General features: G+C 48.0%; 1 protein-coding gene across 1 annotated transcript in view; it reads right to left on the reverse strand.

Moving 5' to 3' along the window:
• The window catches only part of LOC124463456 (receptor tyrosine-protein kinase erbB-4-like), an 80,729-nt gene that overhangs the window by 16,185 nt on the left and 43,958 nt on the right, over window positions 1-20,586 (reverse strand). The window contains exons 7-16 of the mRNA XM_047015174.1: window positions 19,790-19,931; window positions 18,472-18,585; window positions 18,183-18,309; window positions 17,676-17,749; window positions 13,276-13,366; window positions 11,150-11,349; window positions 8,014-8,146; window positions 4,477-4,570; window positions 1,115-1,269; window positions 41-170 (exon numbers count right to left, since the gene is read on the reverse strand). Coding sequence (XP_046871130.1) covers window positions 41-170; window positions 1,115-1,269; window positions 4,477-4,570; window positions 8,014-8,146; window positions 11,150-11,349; window positions 13,276-13,366; window positions 17,676-17,749; window positions 18,183-18,309; window positions 18,472-18,585; window positions 19,790-19,931 — 1,260 coding nt within the window. The remainder of the gene's footprint in view (window positions 1-40; window positions 171-1,114; window positions 1,270-4,476; window positions 4,571-8,013; window positions 8,147-11,149; window positions 11,350-13,275; window positions 13,367-17,675; window positions 17,750-18,182; window positions 18,310-18,471; window positions 18,586-19,789; window positions 19,932-20,586) is intronic.

Below are 20,586 nucleotides of genomic sequence, written 5' to 3' on the forward strand. Positions count from 1 at the left end.
CTCTCTCTCGCTGAAATTGTATGTTTTTGTTTTTCTGAGCCTGTGTATTTACGTGTGTGTGTCTGTCTGTGTGCGCGAGCGAGTGTCTCGAGAGGAAGGAGAGGTCCTCTGAATGAATGACGTACCTGTCCATCCAGCCAATGCAGTCTTGCAGCCTGGGACCAGTACACCTGAAAAAAGAGAGAAAAACAAAAAACATATTTACTTTTTCATAAAGGTGTTGGTGTGTCTCAGCTGGATACTCAAGACTATTTGTCAGTGTCCCAGTCCCAGCCAGGGATTTCTCTCCGTCTCTCTCTCTGTTTCTCCCCCTCTTCCTCTCTCTCCTCTCTCTCTCCATGTATCTCTCACTATCTCTTTCCCTCTCGCTATTCCGTCCACCTTCCCAGATTGAGCCTGAGACCGCCTGAGAATCTGGGATGGAGTGGTTCTTGACAATGTGTCGAGAGGACATTTCACCTCGTCACAGCTGGGAGCTGCCACTCAGAGGGCAACAAGCAAAACTGCTAAACACAACTTCTGTTGAATATTACATAGATAACGACACAGCGAATAGAGTGGCACGTCTTTCACCTGTCACTCAGGGTGTTTGTGTGTGTGTGGGTGTATGCGTGTGTTTGTGTATGTGTGTGTGTGTGTCAGAAAGTGTACTTGGACCATCCAAAATGAACAGTGTAGATTCCACACTGATGAACCTTGTCTGTTTGTATGATTTCTAAGACAAGGAGGACGAGTTGTTTAGCATTTCTGACTCTCCACTTGAACTACAAAGCCCACAATGCTCAATGGAGTGACCTTGGCTTGACTTGATCAATTGGCCTGAGTGTAGTCAAGCCAGAGAGAAGGAAATCTATTGGGGAGTAAATGAAGAGCCTTCTCTTCTTCCTGCATCATTAGTCATTCTGACTGCTGACTTCATACACAAGCAATCAACCGCAGAAACATGCTCACCGCGCAGAAAGAAGAACACACCTTCGTTAACGCAATGAGGAAATTCAGCAACAACACAAAAACTGCACGGATAACATATTCAACACACCCAAATCCCTTATACACGCATGCACCCGACCTAACACGCATGTACACACACACACACACACACGCTGCCCCTCACCCCTGTGTGCAGTTCGAGTGGCAGGGGTGACACTCGTCGTTGGCTTCTGCGTATTTGAAGATGAAGCTGTTGGCCCCCTGCAGGCCGTCAGGACACTTGTCCACGCAGTTTGGGCCGTCTTTGAAGTGGAGGCATTTCACACAGTGGTCGGGACCCTGGGAGAGAGAGGTGGAGAGGAGACGTTGGGAGCGATAGGGAGAGAGCAAAAGAAAGAACGAAAACAAAGAAAGAAAGAACGAAAGAACGAAAGAAAGAAAGAAAGAAAAAAGAAAGAGAGAGAGTGAGCAGATGAGTAAAAAAGACAAAAGAGATAGTGAGGGCAGAGAGGAAGAGGGAGGGAAGGAGGGAGGGGACAGGAGGGAGTCAGGGCGAAGACGAGACGCATAAACCAGCAGCAAGCAGGGCGGCAGATAATAACCATCCCTCACAGCGCACACAATGACCATAACAATCAGCCAAGAGAGGATTTATGGAGGTAATATGGGAGGGGGGAGGCAGGGGAGGCAGGCTGCTCAGACTGTGTGTGTCTGTGCGCGTCTGTGTGTGTGTGTTTGTGTGTGTTTGTGAGGGGGTGTGTGTGTGGGTGGATATCAATAAAGGCTGTGTAACAGGCTCAGCAGCAGAGGCTCAGAGAGCATCTCAAAGACAGATACTGGGCTAAACAGAACAATGGCCCCTGAGCTGGAGAGGAGAGCGGAAAGATAGATGAGTAGATAAATATGCAGTGGTGTGAGGGGGTGGTTTTTTTCACCCTTGCAAAAACAATCAGCGAATGAGGGCTTGCGGTGCGGGCGCGGGCGCGTGCACGTGCGCGCAGCCGTGCACGTCACCAGAGTCTCCCGCTTTCCCGGTGAGTGGGGAAGTCCGTGAGCACTTATGAGTGTCTCTACATGTGTGTGTGTGTGTGTATGTGTGTGGGGGTGTCAAAAGCAAAGCCCAATGGCGTGTCCAATAAGCACCTGGCCCATGGAGGCACACAGATTAGCCACAGTACACAGGATTCCCTCTCTGCCGGCCCATCTCTACAACCCACACTGACAGGGGGGACAACGCAGCAGGCTCCTGCCAAAAATCCTCCTGCACACTCGGCTACTCCCCAGACCTGTGTGTGTGTGGGTGTGTGTGGGTGTGTGTACGCGTGTGCCTCTCCACCTTCTGAGTTAGAGTAGGGCCGCAGCCGTAACAGTCGTCGTAAAGTTGCTTCACACGCATGTCAGATTCCGCAGATAGACCTTTAACAGCCGCCCCGAAGGCAGCACTGATTCACAGACACGGTTTAAAATAGACTTCCAGGTGATATACTGAGGCCTCCTCAAAGCTGTACAGCAGGGGTCAGACACAAGCAGTTACAGACCACATAACTGTGCAAGAAAGCAATACTTTAACCTTGGAGAGATTCCAGCATCAAAGTGGTGCGGTGCGAATGAATTCAAGTTCAAGTGAACGGCTCTCAACACCAGACAATTGTGGTTGGACCAGCTTTCATGAACACTTGCTGCTCAAGAACAGACAGGGCTGGTGTATCATTGCAGGAAGGAATGATGTCAAGATCTCTATCGCTGAGGACAAGGTTGGGCCAACGGGTCATCTGGTGGGGTTTTAACACATCGGCTCATCGCTGCGTCCGCCACCCGTCCGGATGGGTGCTGCGGGCGTGAGTGTGTTTGGTGGCGCTGCCTGTTAATCAATTTGCAGTCGGTGCTAGTCCATCTGGGCTGGAGGGTCCATCTAAACAGCATATGGTCAGAGGGATTGGAGAGGCGGAGGGGATGAGAGGAGGAGGGGGGGGAAGACAGGAGGAAAGGACACTGCTCCTTCTCGTCCTCGCAAACACATTTGCCTCTCCAAGCCTTCCAAGGACCAACAGTACCTAATGACTACACACAAACCCTACAACTGTGTTCTTCAACAGGAGAATGAGGACGTCTATGAACTGCATGCCTTTCTGGTTAGTGCTCCTATGTAAAACCATCCCCATCAACAGATACCATGGAAATTATAACACGGCCAAATAATGCCTCTCTAACCTTAGAACACCCTGTCCATTCACTCCTGGGTTCCTGCCAACGCTTGGCTATCGGCCGTGTTACAATCACCCTCGCTCTGAGGGCATTAGCTATGGCTATCAAATCATTGTGGCTAAGGTGTAATGCAATTGCTATGGTCTCTGTGGCCATAACATGATTGCTGTAATCCATTTGCCTGGCTCACCACTCCCACACTGTCTGTTCCCAGTCTCTGGCGTTCCCGGGCTATGAGGCTTGCCTGCCTGGAAGTGTGCACACCGAACCTGTGCAACATGCCCAGTTGATAGACATGCTGCCATCTGCTCTTCACATGCTACAGAAAGACGACATGTTGACCGCCAGATTGACTAATGAACTTCATTGCAGATGCTCAATAGTCTGTCCATGTATCGGGTTAGCTTAAGGCAGGTCCATGGGATATTCATGTGTTAGCCAAGAGCATCGACCTTATCTCCAGACAATCTCCCTTCACAACCATGAACACATTCTCTGTTGAAACTCAAGCCCCTTGTCTTGCTTACTTTGGCTTGAAACCCCCAGACATACGAGTTAGGACCCCAGAGCCAGGTTCCAAACCATACACAGCACGGCTACACTGGACTGTGTCTCATGATGGGGTGCGTCAGGTATCGGGCACAGGGCAGGCCCCAGGAGAGGAAACCTGGGTGGTCTGTGTTAATTCCACTCACGCAGGATAGGACTCCATCCATAGAGGTTCACTCCTATTACAGTCAACCGAATGCTGCAAACCGCGTCCCTATGTTGATAAAGTCGCATGACCACTGGATCAATGAGACGCATACACACGCAGGTGGAATGGCAAACACAGGCATGCTTGCTCGCACACCCAAAAAACACACACAAGGCGACACGCACACACACGACGACTGAAATCCACTTTCCCTGTAAGTTAACATGAAATAAAATCAATCCCAAAGCTCGGAAGGCACACTTTATTAGAGAACACAATTAATCACTGTTGCTGAGCAATCGAAGACTCTGTCTGTGGTCAGAAGCAATTTCAGTTTGTGGCGGGAAGGAGAGAAATTCTCTGGTGAGTTTTTATTGGGCGGATCCAAACAGCATGTAAACATAACAGGGGGAATTAACATTGCTTCAATGCTGCAGTTTAAACAATGCACAGGTATACAAAGGGTAAACCAGACGTGCAGTCTATGGAGTGAGTGGGGGCAATCCACTTCTCTGTATTCAGATTGGTGTGTGTGTGGACATTGGAAAGAGATGGGAGAGGGGACGTGCCTTGCTTCTCTGAGTCGGAACTTCCTCTGAGAGCCTCTGAGCATGTGAATGTGTGTGTGTGTGTATCTGTCTTACCGGGCCTTGACAGGTCAGGGAGTCATCGTCTGCCTTCTCACACTGAGCATCACACTCCACACACATGGAGCTGTTAGCATACTCCCGAACGTCCCTGGAAGAGAGGGAGAGAGGGAGAGAGGGAGGGAGGGAGGGGGAGAGAGTGGTGGGGGGCAAGGAGAGAGGGGTAGAGGGAGCAGGGAGGAGGGGTAGAGGGAGCAGGGAGAGGGATGGAGAGGCGTAAGGGAGGGGGGGGGCGGGGGGGGATGATAGAGGAGATAGTGAGAAAGAAAGAATGGTGTTATATTCCCCAAAATGACAGCGTGTGTTTATTTTGCTGCTCGGGGAGGGGGAAGGGGGGGGGGGGGGGGGTTCAGGTGGCAGGGTACTGTGTAGCCTGGGGCAATGCAGCAGCAAGACAGGGGGAGCTACCATAGCAATGCACCCATCAACCATCCACCTGTTGTGACTGCACCCACCAGTGACCTACACTGACTGACACTGACACTGGGTTACTATAACTGGAAATTCAATAACGTGAAGTGGTCCTGTCTCATACAGTCAGGCTTTTATTGACAACCACCTTTCCAACAGAACAGTATGTCCACATAACCCGATGGGAATGTCTGACGTTAAAGAAAACATGGACAGAACAAACTAACAAGATGGTGTTTTCTGTTTTCCTTTGGGGTAGGATCTAAGTGTCCAAATGCACATCTGATCTAATGCACTTTGCTTTCGCCAACGGCACATTTTATTATAGCTCTGTCCAAGAACTGAAGCTTGTTCTCATGAATTAATTAAACCTGTCAATATATATATATATATATATATATATATTGATCATATTCAGACAAGTGAAGGGAAGACAAACAATCAATAAATAGATTACAAAAGAAGAAAACATCAAATAAACATGAAATAACATTGAAACAGACTACTCAGAAGCAGATAGATATGGTGTATCACAGTAAGAGCGTGTGCAGGGGGAGGGTGGGTGGAGCTGTGGGCTATAGTCATATTTTTCTTAAGTTGAACTTGGCACTGAAGGGAGCTGGATAAAGTGATGATGTCACCCTCCCTAAACCCCCAGCTCCAGCATACATATGACACAGAAGGACTGTCTAATCTAAAGCTCTATGTTTGTCCCACACCACCCACCAGCCCAGTGGCTGATTAGCTGGCCATATTGATAACATCACTTTGGTTCTATCGAGGCTAATGGGGATTCCATATTTCCCCAAAATCTATTTTCTAAAGTGGCTTGTTGTTGCCCGGTTGCAGTGGTGGATGAAGGTGTGCACAATGAAGCCCGGGGAAGTCATTAACTTCAGACTGAGCAACAGAGTTGGCACAAGGCCTTTGAGATGGGGTATAGTGCTGAGAGGAGACAGTGTGTGTGTGCGTGTGTTATTTGTGTGGGTGTGTGTGTGTGTGTGTGTGTGTGTGCAAGTTAATACATGCATGCTTGTGTGTGCCTGTGTGTGGGAGAGAGAATAAGAGGTAGCATGTATTCCTTTGTGCGTGTGATAGTGAGTGTGTGTGGGAGTGTGTGTGTGCGTGTGTGTGTGTGTTTGTGGAAGCAGTAGGGTGTTTCCTCTTTGTAATGAAAAAAGAGCAGCTCCTCCATGGGACGTTAAATCAAATTAGGATTAATTATGCTTTATCCGGACAGCACAATGCATGCTGGGTGGCACGGGAAGGAAGTCTTTGTCTGGCCCAGCAGAGCCGAGCCAAGCAGGGCTGAGCCCAGCTCCAGTCCAAATGGGTTTTCCTGAGTCCCTCCTGGCTTCAGCTTGTCGTCCGCCTGTCTGAACTGCTCTCGATGCTGTAAAACCCCACCCTGGTCTGGGTCTGGACACGTGGACACGGGGGAGAAGCTAACTAGCGTTAGCCTCCACGCCGCGACACGTGAAGTACGCAGGTAAGCAGGAAGCGTTGCCCTCCGTATGCCCTCTCTACGGGGGCCCTGCGCGGATTATCTGTACAACCCGCATTTTGTTTTGACACATTGAAAACGCAGCAGACGTTGACAGCATCTTCAACACAGAGAGACGTTAGGATACACGAGGCACTCTCGTGGACAGTCGAATGAATAAGTCATGCAAAACATGTCGCTACTGTTCTCCAGCCTGTGCGGGGAGTGTGGCGTGTGTGCAGGAGACGGAGACAACACACACACACAGGAGACGGAGAGGACGGCGGCTCGCGCCCCTAGTGGCGCACCGGCGTCATCGCACCCCCCCCCCCCGGTGGCTCCTTTTCCGGAGTGCAGGCCGGGCAGGTAGGCAGGGCGTGGCCCCGTGCGCAAGCAGTGACTGTGACACGCAGTGACACGCCTAACCCCCCTGCCCTGCGCGGCGCGGCTTTGGCTTTAGCTTTAGCGTACCTCTCCGGGCCAGCTTCACGCTTCTCCACCACGAATGGCCCCGCTGCCTGCCTGGGCCGTGACGCGGCCCCTCTGCAAGGTAAAACATCCAGGTGGGTCTGGGTCCGGCCTCTGGGTCTGCGTGAGTACATGAGTCCCGACCCAGCCAGCCGGCACCACCAGAACACCAAGCTCCCTGCTACAATACTTGTCACACATTACACAGCGGAATTAGCTTCACTCCACATGGAGTGGATGTTCGTGGCTCACAGTGTGTTTTTCAACGGCTGGATTGACAACGTATTATTTGTACCATACTGTAGGTTCACATCGAGGTAGATGTGACAAAACATGGACCCACCTTACAGATAAAATAAACAATAGGAAAGTTATCATTCACAACTGTCTTTAGAATTCCCATATTTCCCATAATGCCACCAACTCTGTAGCTACAGAAGCTGAATTGTGTGCATGACAAAGTGTTACTGTACCTCTAACAGAGCATTTCGTTTCATTTGTACTTTTTTGAGACAATCGTGATCAGGTTGTCAGTCCATTTACAATAAAATAACCAGAAAAATAAATCCATGCGTTTTCATGAGTGTGTTCCTGTGCACATATATCTTTCTGTGTTCGACATACACGTGAGAACATTCTTGGCGCATATAGGTTAGACGACAAACAAATTCCTCTAAATCCGTCGAGGAAATGAAAACCACCTTGTTATTTCCCTGTGGTATTTACCTGCCACAGGGTTGGTTAGTGAGGGAGCAGAGTTGCGTGATGTTATGAAGTGAAGTGCGGTGGGCTTGTGACCTGGCCTTGTCTCTCACACAAACACAGTAATATGTTTCAATGACATTTAGAAGTACATGCCATATCTATTGAGCCTGAGATTGAGTTTACACCATGTCTGCTGCTCTTCGGGGATGAAGAGAATGGGTGAGGAAGAGCAACTCTGTGGTCTTAGGTGGGGATAAAAAGGGGACGTTTCAATAAAGAAAACAACAACGAGAGTAACTGTTGACATTGGAGGCCCGTCCACAAGATCATACAGTATTGTTAACTTAAGTTCGCATTTTAAAGGCTGGTTGGTTAGCTGGTGATCAGCTACATACTGTAGGTTTAGGAAGCTGACTGATGTGTGTAGGTGTGCGTGTGTGTGTGTGTGAGACGAGAGAGTCACTCACCCTTCGTACAGGTTGCAAGTGTCCACACAGGTGCGTCCTCTGCTGAAGTAGCGGCATGAGAGGCACTGGTCTGGACCTGGACCCCAGCACCCAGAGTCTGAACATAAGGGGTCACAAACCATCCGCTGTATGGCTGGGGAACACACACACACAGGCAGGATGAGCTACTTTAAGTTGGTTGGTTTTTACCAACAGTCTGTATTCAGAGTTTGTTCAAACTTCTCAGAGTCCTCTGGGTTTGTATGAGGCCAGTCAAACATTTGGTTTCAATTCCACCTTGAGCTCCCCCCAGTCCATCCAAAGGGACCACGATCCCTTGTCAGATGCTAATTGAGTACATTGTGTGTGCCATCTGGAATAGGTAATGACAGCCTAGCTAGTAGCTTGCCGTATCTCAGAGAACAGCGTCGAAGAGGTACCATGGTGAGAGCCTCTGTTACAGGGAGAGGAGGAGAAGGTGAACGAGAGAGCGAGGGAGAGAAAGTATGGAACAGAAAGAGAGAGCGACGGTGCACCTAGAGTTAGATAAGACAGCTGCACCTTGAGTTAGATAAGACAGCTGCGTTCACTCATTAGAATAGTGCTGACCAAACAGTGACAAAGCACAAAAGTAGCACTCAGACTGACAACACCTGGGGAGGCCACAGCCTTGAGAAGACAGGAGTGAAAAGAAAACACAGACAAAAGTTCTAACTTTTTCTATATTTTTTTTAAATCTCAGTACCGGATTCCTGTGTATTTATAGTCCTGTCTGGTCGCGAGGTCGCAGTGAACATGTGAGTATCGAGAATTCACAGTGACTCGTTTTATCTCAGACACGGATGAATAACAATCTGTTGATGCGATGGTAGGCAAGATGGCGGTTCAACAGAGAGCAACAGGCTGTCTGAATACTCTTAGATCAGGAGCGAATGCCTTCTCTTTTTCTGGTCCTGTCCTTCATCCCTCCATCCATCCACAATTCATCCTCTCTTCCCAGGCAGAGCCGAATAAAAGGCTGTGTGAGTTTCTGGGCGCCAGGCACAGAGCCACAGTGGCCATCTCTCCCTTTGTCTTTGAAGTTGTGGCCAAATGTAAGCCAGGGGGTATTTTTGTTTTCCCGTGTCATGTTCAGAATGCTTAAAAAGGTGAAAAATATGATAGTAAGAGAGCGTTCGTTAAAGCGAGTGGGGTGTTAAAAAAGCACTGATGAGGGGTAGAGCATGAAAGCGTTCTCTTTCGTGAGGAAACAATAACATCTCTGTTCGACTTCCAGGGTTTGCGTTTTGTTTCTGTGCCGTGGTTGACCAGGGCAGGGGGAAGAACAAGGGGATAGGAGGTATGGGGTGGGATTAAAGGAAGGGTGGGAGGGATGTCAATGTAACAATGCTGTATTTATGCTGGATGAGAAAGGTGCCGACACAAAAGATTCTGGACCCTACTGAAAACATACAATTTGAGCTCTTTTGACGTCAAACGCTGAGCCAGGCTGGTCTCCTGAGAAACGGGAAGACACCAGAGGCTAGCGTCTGCCAGGTCTAACAGGCAGCTGTTGCCAAGAGACAATATGATCCCTGTTGCATCATGGCAACTAGAAACGGAATCTGAAAACACGGACAAAACCCTAGTCCCCTGCTGCTCATTGCAATCACTGAGAGATGGAAAGAGGAGAGGAGGCAGAGACATAGATATAAGTGAGTAATTAGAAGCTTGTGTGAGATGAATGCTACAGGAAACTCAGGCCCCTTCTGTTCTTCTGCCATCAAAATGAAGCCTGGTAAGGCTAGCAGTGAGACCAATATTGAGAGATGCTGGCATTGAGGAATGCTAACATTTCGAGAGGCATCCGGGGCTAGCCTTGAGAGATGTCAACATTTCAAGAAGCTTGCTAGGCCAGCATTGAGAGTGGCTAGCATAAACAGAGGTTTTAACATTCATCAACAGAGGTTGGCTCTGAGAGAGGCTAGCACTGAGAGAGGCTAGCACTGAGAGAGGCTAGCACTGAGAGAGGCTAGCACTGAGAGAGGCTAGCACTGAGAGAGGCTGGCACTGAGAGAGGCTAGCACTGAGCCTCTAATGATGAGCCAGCTGGAGAGACTGATCCATCAACCTTCTGTAATTCCAGGGTTTGAGGAAGCTAAAGACCTGCTAATGATCTTCACAGCAGGAAGCACTGACTTCCAACCCACCTCAACCCCACACCTTTTGCAAACACATTCACACGCACAAACACACACACACATCCAGAAAAACACACACACAGAGCAGGTGCATCTTTCTCCTCTCCACCACTGCCTTTCTAGTCGGGGGTGCCAGTCATGCCCTCCCATGGTCCCTGCTAGGCTCAGTCATGCGACACATGCACACACACACACGCACACACGCACACACACACACACGCACGCACGCACACAAAGACATTGTCAAGGAGAGTGGTCTGACTCAGTCTTCCTGCAAGACCTCAGAATCAGTGAGGTGTGTCAGTGACTCCTCAGGAGTGTGTGGAGGTGAGGTGAAGAGCAAGGAGAGCTAAACTCAATAATGCAAATAGCCAGCTAACTTATTCATGAACATAATACATTAATGTTTTATTGTTGAAGTTTTAGCCCCAGCGTTACCAGTGGCGGTAACTAAACTGTCAATTTAACGTAGTTGCTGTTTAAACGCGAGTGTTGATGTGCCTTCTCTCAGTGAACATGGTGGTGGAGTACAGGGCTACTGAATGGCGAGCTAACTATAGCTCTGTGGGTTGAAGTCTGACATTTGTACTGAGGAATGTCGATAACGCAGTATGCCTGGGCTAAGAAAGGCAACACCCATTATCTGGTGTACTGTAAGCCGAATGCAGAGGGCAGCTACCCTTTCTGATAGATTCCATGTATTTATTAATTAATTTATTTATTTGGTTTCAGTTGTCCACTTGTCTGCTTTGTTGGGAAATCCTGAAAATCAAGTGTTCCATTGCAAATAACTCAAAAGTGTTTACTGTGTTGTGTGTAGTAGCTGGGTATTGCGTTTACGTTTAGGGTGGTAGCTGTGTATTGTCGTACTGTATGTTTTGGGGTGGTAGGTGCCTAGTGTGTTTCGTGTAGAAGGTTTTTTGCAGTGACAGATGTGTGTTTAATGTCATGTTGAGTTGGTGTTAGGGGGGACTCACTGCACTCCTGGGAGTTGCGGTTGTTTCTTATTAGGACCTTCTGGTCGCTGGCGCGAAACAGACTGGTCCAGTTGACAGTGTGGTAGTAGCAGAGCTGGCTGTTGTCTTCAATGTGGACGTTCCCTGCGCTGATCTCACTCAGGGACTGCAGCTGCAGAGAGGTGATACCCTGCTGCTTCAAGACCAGCAGAGAGATCCCACTAGAGGAGAGAGAAGGAAGGGAGAGGGGGGGGGGATTGGTGACAGGGACAGAGACGGACGGAGGAACAAAAGGGGGGAGTGAGTGGGTGAAGGGGGTGGGGGGGGGGTAGGAGATGGAGCAGGGATTGGGAGAAGAAAGGGGGAGACGGGCGAGGGAGAAGTGAGACGTGACGGCGACGAGGAGAGGTGAACAGGTGAGGGACGGATGAAGGGTGAGGGAGAAAATGAAGGACCGAGAGAGAGAGAGAGAGAGAGAGAGAGAGAGAGAGAGAGAGAGAGAGAGAGAGAGAGAGAGAGAGAGAGGGGTGAGGGAGAGGCAGAGTGATGGGGTTAGAGAAGAGAGAGAGGGAAGGAAATGGGAGTTGGAAAGACAGAGGAGCCATATCCGAGGGAGGGGGAGCAAGAGCGGAGGGAAAAAGCGGATGAGAGACAGTCAAGCCGCGAAGAGGGGGGAGGATGCAAAAGGATGGGTTGACGAGAAGGTGAGAGATGAGAGTAAGTGAAAAAAAGGGAAAAGGAGGAAGGAGAACGGTAATGGATTAGGAGAGAGTGAGAGAACAATATACCATTAGTGAGCTGGGTACTAGTACCGCTGTTATTCTTGTAGCGACACTGTTTAGCAAGCAAATGTAAGCCGTTCTCTAAAGCATCCAGCGCTAGCTGTCCTTCAGATGTGCTGAGATCACTTCATGCAAAACAGTCATCTTGACAGATGCTATAATCCGTGGGAGGCTTACTCTAGCACTGTACCATTGTCACTCAGTGCTCTCTCTCTCTCTCTCTCTCTCTCTCTCTCTCTCTCTCTCTCTCTCTCTCAGTTTTCATCCACTATTTCTCTCTTTTTCGCTCCTTTGCTCCAGTGTTCCAGGAGAGGCCTGGGTGTTCAGAAGCACTCACACTAACAAGAACACGGCCTTGCACTTAGTGATAGGCCACCCAGGACCACAAGTACAATCCGCGCCCTCATCTCCTTTCTCTCGCTCCCTCCCTGACTTTCTCTCTCCAACTCTCGGGAGAGGCGAGCTGCACGGTGTCAGAGGCTTCAAACAGAGCGTGTTGCGGCCATGCGTCTTGTGGCAGGCGTTAATTTGTACAATAGCCGGACCTTTCAGCGGATGACCCTTGGCTTCGAGGCAGACTGGCAGATACTCGCAAAGAGACACGGGGGAGATGGGAGAGGCCAACGGCATTTTAATGGCTGTCTCTTTCTCTCTCTCTCTCTCTCTCTCTCTCTCTCTCTCTCTCTCTCTCTCTCTCTCTCTCTCTCTCTCTCTCTCTCCTCTCCCCCTCTTTCTCTCTCCTCTCTCTCTCTCTCTCTCTCTCTCTCTCCCCCTCTCCCCCTCTTTCTCTCTCCTGTCTCTCTCTCTCTCTCTCTTTGGCTCTTTCTCCCATCATATGTCTGTTTATCCCTCCATCCCTTTCTTTTACCTTCTCTCTGTCAAGTTGAAATAATGGAAGAAAGTGGTCACACACATATCAAAAAACAGTCCTGGATTCTATAGCGGGTCCTCACTGCCATAGATCTGGCGCTGGTCATAATATCCCTTAAGAAGTTGTCGCTGCTGTCATTGACGGATGGGCCAGAGGTCTGCAGGTATGATACTAGATGCCACATTCAGCCAGCAGATCAATATAATGAGAATCCACCTCCACAGCAAGGCCATCATTCTCATTGGCTGACAGAGATAAACTACAAGGGAAGCACTGGCATTTTAAACAACCAATCTCAATGTAGTCAATCAGCCTACTGTAGCTGGTAGCTTATCACCAGCAACAGCATGTAGACAACAAACAAATCCTCCACTCTATAGGAAAACAACACTCTATAGGAAGGGTAGGCTTCCTTGATCATTCATATTGATCACAGTCTTCAGGGGAGATATCCTGTTGAGCTCAGCTTGGGTGGAGATGCGGGTGTGTCTCACCTGTAGAGAGCTCTCCCTCCGATGGTTGCCAGGTTGGAGAAGACACCGAGGTCGGTCATGTTCTCTGGCCAGGATTGGATGTTGACGTAGCCTGCAAGCGACACAGTCAGAGTCACACTACTGCAGCACACATACAGTGCACCAGGTACCACCAAGCAGAAAAGCCACACGATACTGGGAGAACGTTTTTAAGTGGGCCGTGAATGAGCGGTGGCATTCTTTGAGTTACAGTATGTTGCAAACACAAAGTTAGTCTAGTTCTATTACAATATGGAAAAATAGCAAGATCTCATCAGCAGTTGAGCACTTAAGCTTCCGAGCAAATTTCAGAGGCAAATTACGTTTTTCAACATCCATGCTAACGATTAAACCAAAACAAATGCAAAAAACCTTCAACTCAAAGTATGCATATAAGAGCATCATTTGAAGTCATCGAAACACTGAATATTCCCAGACTTGTGTAACTCTTCCATAGGAAAGTATTACTGGAACTTCCAGGAGTTTGTGAATCATGCCAGTCATGGCATTTTCCATTTCTATTGTCGTATCCCAGTGTTTAAACATTCAGTAGGTTGAATGAATAGCCGAGCGGACCGCCTTGGATCATTTAGGATTTTTAATAATGAATTTAAAAATTAAATATTTAGCTATGGCGGAGCGGAATCCCAAACCGGCGAGGAAAAACAAACATCCAGACTAGGCTGGAGGAGAGGGGTTGGAAGGAGCGAGTACGTGGGAAGTTAGGAGAGGAGGAGGACTGGGGAAGTAGGGATGGGTGAGGGGGTCAGGGGGGGGGGGGGGGTGTTGAGGGGAGGGGCGGCACTGTGTTACTGTATTTGGACAAGGAAACCATCAAAATACCCAATTTGCTAAAACATTGAAAGGTCCAGATGGTGCCTATTTTCAAGGATGGGTTTTGTGTTGCATAACTGATATTTGATTGCCTTTAAAAAGATTCATTACACTGAGCGGGAGGCACATATGGACATGGGGGGGGGGTATGTCTAACTAATATAAAGTATGTGCCTCGCATTGGCTTGTGAGTTTCCCTTGGTGGATGCGTCTTAGTAGCCTGCCGATTCGAGATGAGTTTCTGAAGAATGCCGTTTAAAACGTATTGACAAGAGAGCCATAACCTTCAAGAGAGCTTTTATCATTCCGGCAACATCTCTGCTCTCCTGGGTAGCCTCCTCTTTCTGACTGTCTGAGTGTTTGGAAGTAGGCTTGATGAAATTAAATGCATAAATGATTCCAGTAGATGAGACCAAAAACAAGCAGACAACAAGGAACAGAAAACAAACACATACAGTATGAATTACATCCCTGTATCTATTTCTACTGTCAATGCAAACAACAGAACACAGATATTACCATGTAGATACAGCTGTAGTGTGGTTTGCACGGTTAAGATTAGCAATACTTAGTTTATAATAAAGTATAGTCGTTCTTGGGGGCACCACCTCTGATTCGTGAAAGGGACAGAGGAAACCTTGTTTAATAATATTGAATAATAGCACTCGTAATAATCAGTCTAATCTTAAGTAGGGAATTCTATGAAAGTAGAGCAGATCATATAACGTGAGAGATACCCGAGTATTATACACAATGATTTATTTAAGAGAATGTAATTATAGTGAACACATACCAGATAAGTTATGGGTTAGTTGGGCTAAAGCAGTACAGTAGGCCTAAATTCTAATGAGAGCGCACTGGCACAATGGCTGCGTAGAGCGCGTGTGGAGGGGGAGGGGAGAGAGAGAGTGAGGAAGAGGTACAGAGGAAGAGGCTTCTATAGTAACAATGGACGATCAATAGCAACTGATCTAACGATGGTCAAGTTAAATCATTTGTAAAATACAATCAAACATCGACAATTCAATCACAACATGCCAATATGTCACAAGTAAGAAATATTGCAAATCGCAGTTACTTTTGTCGGTTTGAAGAACGGAGTCAATGGTTCGTTATATCCAACGAATAGGAAACGGAATCTCTCGTCAAAGTTCCGGGCGCAAAGTGAATGTGCAGGTTATGAGGTAAAGGTTAGGGAGTGACGCGTTCACCCCAAGTTAATCCTACGAACAAGCGGGGGTGATTGTAAGTTCGGCGATTTTATACTCCAAAGAACAGGGGGTCATCCGTGTGAAGGTGACCTCTCTCATTGGTCAGTTACTTCCACCTGGGCGTCGTCTTGAGATCTGCCCAGAGGTGTGAAGTGGCTGATAGTTTAAATTCCATTATCTCAAATGTCCATGAAATGCTTAAACTTCAGAATAGAGCAATACAACGTTCATAACTGGTTTTGTTATTATGATACAATTATTTTGATATCAAGATTGACTGATTTAACTATATCTGAAGGGGAGTTATAATCAAACATCAATTAAACACGTTCTAGGTAAATGAGAAAACACACATTATAACACATCGACTACTGTCATTGAATTAGTGTCCATGAGCCATGTAGTCCTTGAGAAATATGTTTGTAACTCCACGAAAGAAAGTTCTCCCTTATACTCCATTGTCTGATACTGTGTGACCATGTGGTCTCTGTTCCTGACCCCATGCTGGGTCAGGGCCTTTGAAGCATCTTCTGGGAGATAAGGACAAAAGGGGGAAGGACCCTTCCCCCTTTTCGGGGGTAGGGGAAAGGTGTGGATGGTACCAAGCTTTGTCTGTTGACTCTCTGCTACACAGCTCATTCGGAATACATAAAGACATGTCGCCTCTGCTATACTGTCATGCTGCCACAGTTGTACTAGATTCCATCCCGGCACGTGTTTTAATCCAGTCTTGTGGCTTGCGTAGCCATCAACACAATTCCCTCCTGCTCCCTTTCTCCACGTTTAGGTGAGCTAGCTAGCTACCGGGCCGTAGCATTGTTACAGCTGTATCAGCTGACACTAATTGCCTAAATGACAAAACTGCAGCGATGGGAGGCTTTCCGGAGCACCTCCATGATGGGCACCTCCAGAGGCAGCTGTTTGTTTGTCCTCTGGGACTCCCATCATGCTAATGGCGCTAACGAGGGCCTGCTGAGCACCTGGCTGTGATAGGCTGGACTAGATCGGGCAAGGCTATGCTAGGATATACAAGGTTAAAGGCTAGTCAACACACATATACAGTGTGTCATATGTAGACACACCGTATAGACATACTGTATATACTGTAAATATATATGTGTGTTTGTGTGTAACACGCATGCACACCTATAGAGACAAATGTCAGCCATATCTTTGGCATATACACTCTTATTCTCACCCACTTTTTCTCTCCCTGGCAGTAAAAGCATTGTGAAAGCCTGGAGAGGGGATTGGTTGGGGTTCACTGAGAGCCACATTAGCAGCGGATCCATTCGAAAGGCAAATTACAGAGTAGTGCCTCGCAAAGAAGGGGGCCACAGGCTCCTGACCAAGGGTTAAGAGTTTTTAAAGCGCTGTTGATTATAGTCAAAGCCATGCTCTGGGAACCTCACTTATGCTAAATTGCCTCAGTGGATCGCCCACAGTGAAACCTGGCCTGGCCCCATGATATGTTTTCTAAGAGCAGTTGGCAGAGGGTTGGTGGGGAATTGGAGGCGGAGTATGTGCATAGGGACTACCTCTGCCTCCTACACTGTCCGCCCCAAAGCTACAGTCCTGACAGACCCGACCCCTGTGTCTGGTAGGGGGCGTACCAGGAAGGGGGGGTTGGGGCCAGGGGTTGAAGCTGGGGGCCTCTGGGCCTCTGACAGCTCTGAGGGGTGGTGAGGGATGACACAAGGGCCGACACGGATGTCTGAATACTGAAACTCCCTGGCAGGGGTTTTCTGTCTGTCTGTAACTGCTGGCTGGGTGGCCCCTATCACCAGACCAGAGGAAGGGGGGAGGGTAACATTACATTCTAGGGGGGTGGGGGGGGGGGGGGGGGGGGACTCTCTCTCCATGCGTCTTGTCGACCCCCCTCCACAGAATTGATGTAACATGGCAGAGCTGAGACTGTGGAACTCAGGGTACTCAAACTCCCAGAGGGACAGACGAGTGATGGAAGCCACGGACAAATATGCATCTCATATTCCACCCCCCCTCCCCTGTCTGTCTTTGGTGTGTGCTCCCTGGTGGGCTCGGTCAAAACACATACACACGGACTGTACACGGACACACGCATTTCGGCAGAAGTGAACATGTAAACAAAGGGACATAATGCAAATTTGATGAGGGGAAAAAAGAGAATAATAGGAATTAATTGAAGGCGTGTGAGTGAGCTGAGGGGGACTCCTCTTCATCCCTTTCCCTTGAACGCGACACCGCAGCTTTAGAGGATTTGGGAAAATAAGTGTGGGATTCTCACAGGCGGATGAAAGCACAAAGACAGAACACAGAGACAGTGATTTGTTCTCACTGACGACAAAGGTCTCTCACCTGTAATCTCCCGAACAGTTCGGAAAACGTTGAGCTTCTCTGGATCCAGAGCCTCGATGTTGTGATAAACGTCTCTGAGAGAGGGAGAGAGGGAGAGAGAGAAAGAGGGAAAGAGAGAGAGAGAGAGAGAGAGAGAGAGAGAGAGAGAGAGAGAGAGAGAGAGAGAGAGAGAGAGAGAGAGAGAGAGAGAGAGAGAAAAACGTGTCACGAATGAGAATTCTTGAATCCACTCTGGTTGCAGTATGATCAGGGTTGCTGTCTGGAGGGCCTAGCCGGAGGGCCTTCATGATACTATGTGACTTGGGGGCAATGCAGAGACTCTGCCATGGCCTCATCCGCACTCATCCAAACACAGTCTGAGTGGTGGCGTAGTAAGAACTCCCCGCTCCCTCCTCCCATCAACCGTTCTCACGGCAGGAGAAAGTGACTGCACTCCCTCACATGAATTATCAAAGCTAAATGTGATTCTGTGCTAGCATGTGCGAGCTAGCAGGTGTTGCAGCTTACCCTTTGATGCCAGTGATGAGGAAGACCAGGTTGCCGTTGATCTTGGTGCAGTTGACAAACTTGTCAATGTTGCTCGAGTCCACAGTTTGAGCCGCTTGGAGACTAGCTGTACCTATTCCGTCACAAGCTGGAACACACAACCCCAATTAGACACAGTTTGGAGGGGTGCTGTGAAGTCCAAAAAATAAAATAATGGATGCCCACACACACACAAACTAGCACACACACATGCACCACCAACATCCAAGCACAAACATTCTTACGTTTGGAATGTGCGTGTTTGTGTTACCTTTAGGGCAGATGTCAGTGCAGGGAATGCACATCTTGACGCGATTCTCCTCGACCTCCATCTTGTTGCTAGGGCAGGCTCGCACACAGGAGCTGTGGTCCACCACAAAGTTGTCTACAAAGGTCATTATCAGAAGTGCATCATGAGATTCATGTTATTAAGACACAGACACACGAGCCTTATAGAGGCTAATGGATTTTATGGCATCTAATGTTTGCTTTGTGTGCCTGCATGTTGCTCTTATAGCTGAACTGTTCTTTCAATGACACAATAACCACATTGAGCCTTCCTGTAGAGAATCCAGAGTTTGATACAAAAATAAAAAAACAAAAATAAAAAAATTCGAGAAAAGCAAGCCTTGTTTCTGAAAGCCTCAGTGTAGGTGATGGACAGTTTCTGCACTGTGAATTACAGTCCCTGGCTGGACCTTTATACTCTGGCTTTCTACCCTTGTCTTGGCATAAACAAGTTTATAAATAACTGCTCCTTTCTTTAAGACGGTTATGGGTGCAAGAATGTTAGGTTTGGGTACTTGGGGATGAAGGACATTTTACTTTATGTCTTCATCAGTACTTGTGAGTCACTTCAGTACGGACAAAAAAACAAGGCAGTGGCAGTTTACTGCCTCCCTCCGTTTTTTTTCTCTCTGCTTCTCCATTCTCTCTCTAGAGCTCTGTCCATCTCTCCGTCTTTCCATCTCTCTTTCTCTCTATCTCTCCAGCTCTCTCTCGCTCCCTCCTTCCCTCCCCCTCTCAAATTCTCCCAAAGCACTGAGCGCACGCCCCACTTCAAAGACCCAGAAAAAGCTCCTCTATCCACCCCATTCATAAAAATACAAAAAAACACTGCTAATTATCTTCTTTCTTCCTTCTTCCACCCTGTACTCCCTCTTGCCCTGGATCTCAGGCCCTTTGTAGAGGAGCTGGCATTTGAGCAAAATAAATCCCTACAGCGCCTTGAAATCAGTACAAAACACCCACTCATCCTGGCTATTTAAATCAAGGGAGAGAGGGGCGTCGGGCGGTTTGAATCAATGGCAACTTTCAAGAGAGAGGATGAAGGGCGATGTGAGGTGCCGCTGCAAAGGATGTGATCAGGGAAGTTCTCGTGTTCAGGGTAGATAGAAAAGGAAGAATGGAAACCGAAGGGAAAATTCTCCAGAGAATTGACGGTGTGCTGTGTGCGGGGACAGACATAGTAGGTCTGAATGTTCCCTAGCGGTTGGCTTCAAGTGAGGCAGGTAAACTTTTTAGAGGTGTTTTCAAATGGAAAGGTTTGCGTGTAGGTGCGTGTGTGAGCGTTGGCTATAAAGTCTTACGCGGGCACTTCTTGACACAGAAGGCTCCGTAGGTGTACTTGGCGCGGAGGTTGTGCTCCAGCTGGAAGGTGGTGGGGTTGTAGACAAAGGGCTGAGGACACTGGGTCACACACGCGCCACTGTCATTGAAGTTGGTGCAGGCCTGCAAGTACACACACTCCATGGTTGGTGGTTGTCATTCAAACACGAGTACCTTATTCTTGGACTTCACAGACAATGAGCTATGTCAGGGGGTGGCCATGGTAACCCGGTGGTGTAAACAGCAAGATAACAGTCATTAAGCCTCCAGTCCTGCCTCCGGCCAAACAGTCCACCTGCACATAATCAAGTAATTGGCAAGTACAACAAACACAAACACCAAGGAATAATGGTTAATTAGTAGCCGATAAGCTTTCACCAAACATAATGGGGGACATGTTTTGAACAGCTGTCAAAGTCACAGTCAAAATGAATGTAACGCATGTCTTAAAAAGCACTCTTCCTTGCTGCTGAATGTGTTGGCTTACTGAGTAGGATGTGTGAATAAAAAGGCCATGGCTGTCCATTAGGAATACAGGGATTATATTTGCTGTGGCAGAATTGGTCTAGTTGAAGTTCTGTACTGTAATATTCAGAACACTGCTCTGGAGGTTTGATGTTGATCTCCTGAAAACTGACTTCATTCTAATATTGATGCAAGGTAAAATATTTAAAGATCTACTGGTATCATTGAAATCTTGAACTTTTCTGGAGATGTTTTTCTTTCTCTTTTTTCTTTCTCTTTATAGTTTGATATCATGGTGATTTTGCTCCTGGTG

This window comes from Hypomesus transpacificus, unplaced genomic scaffold (assembly GCF_021917145.1).
Source record: "Hypomesus transpacificus isolate Combined female unplaced genomic scaffold, fHypTra1 scaffold_281, whole genome shotgun sequence".
NCBI classification, from domain to species: domain Eukaryota; kingdom Metazoa; phylum Chordata; class Actinopteri; order Osmeriformes; family Osmeridae; genus Hypomesus; species Hypomesus transpacificus.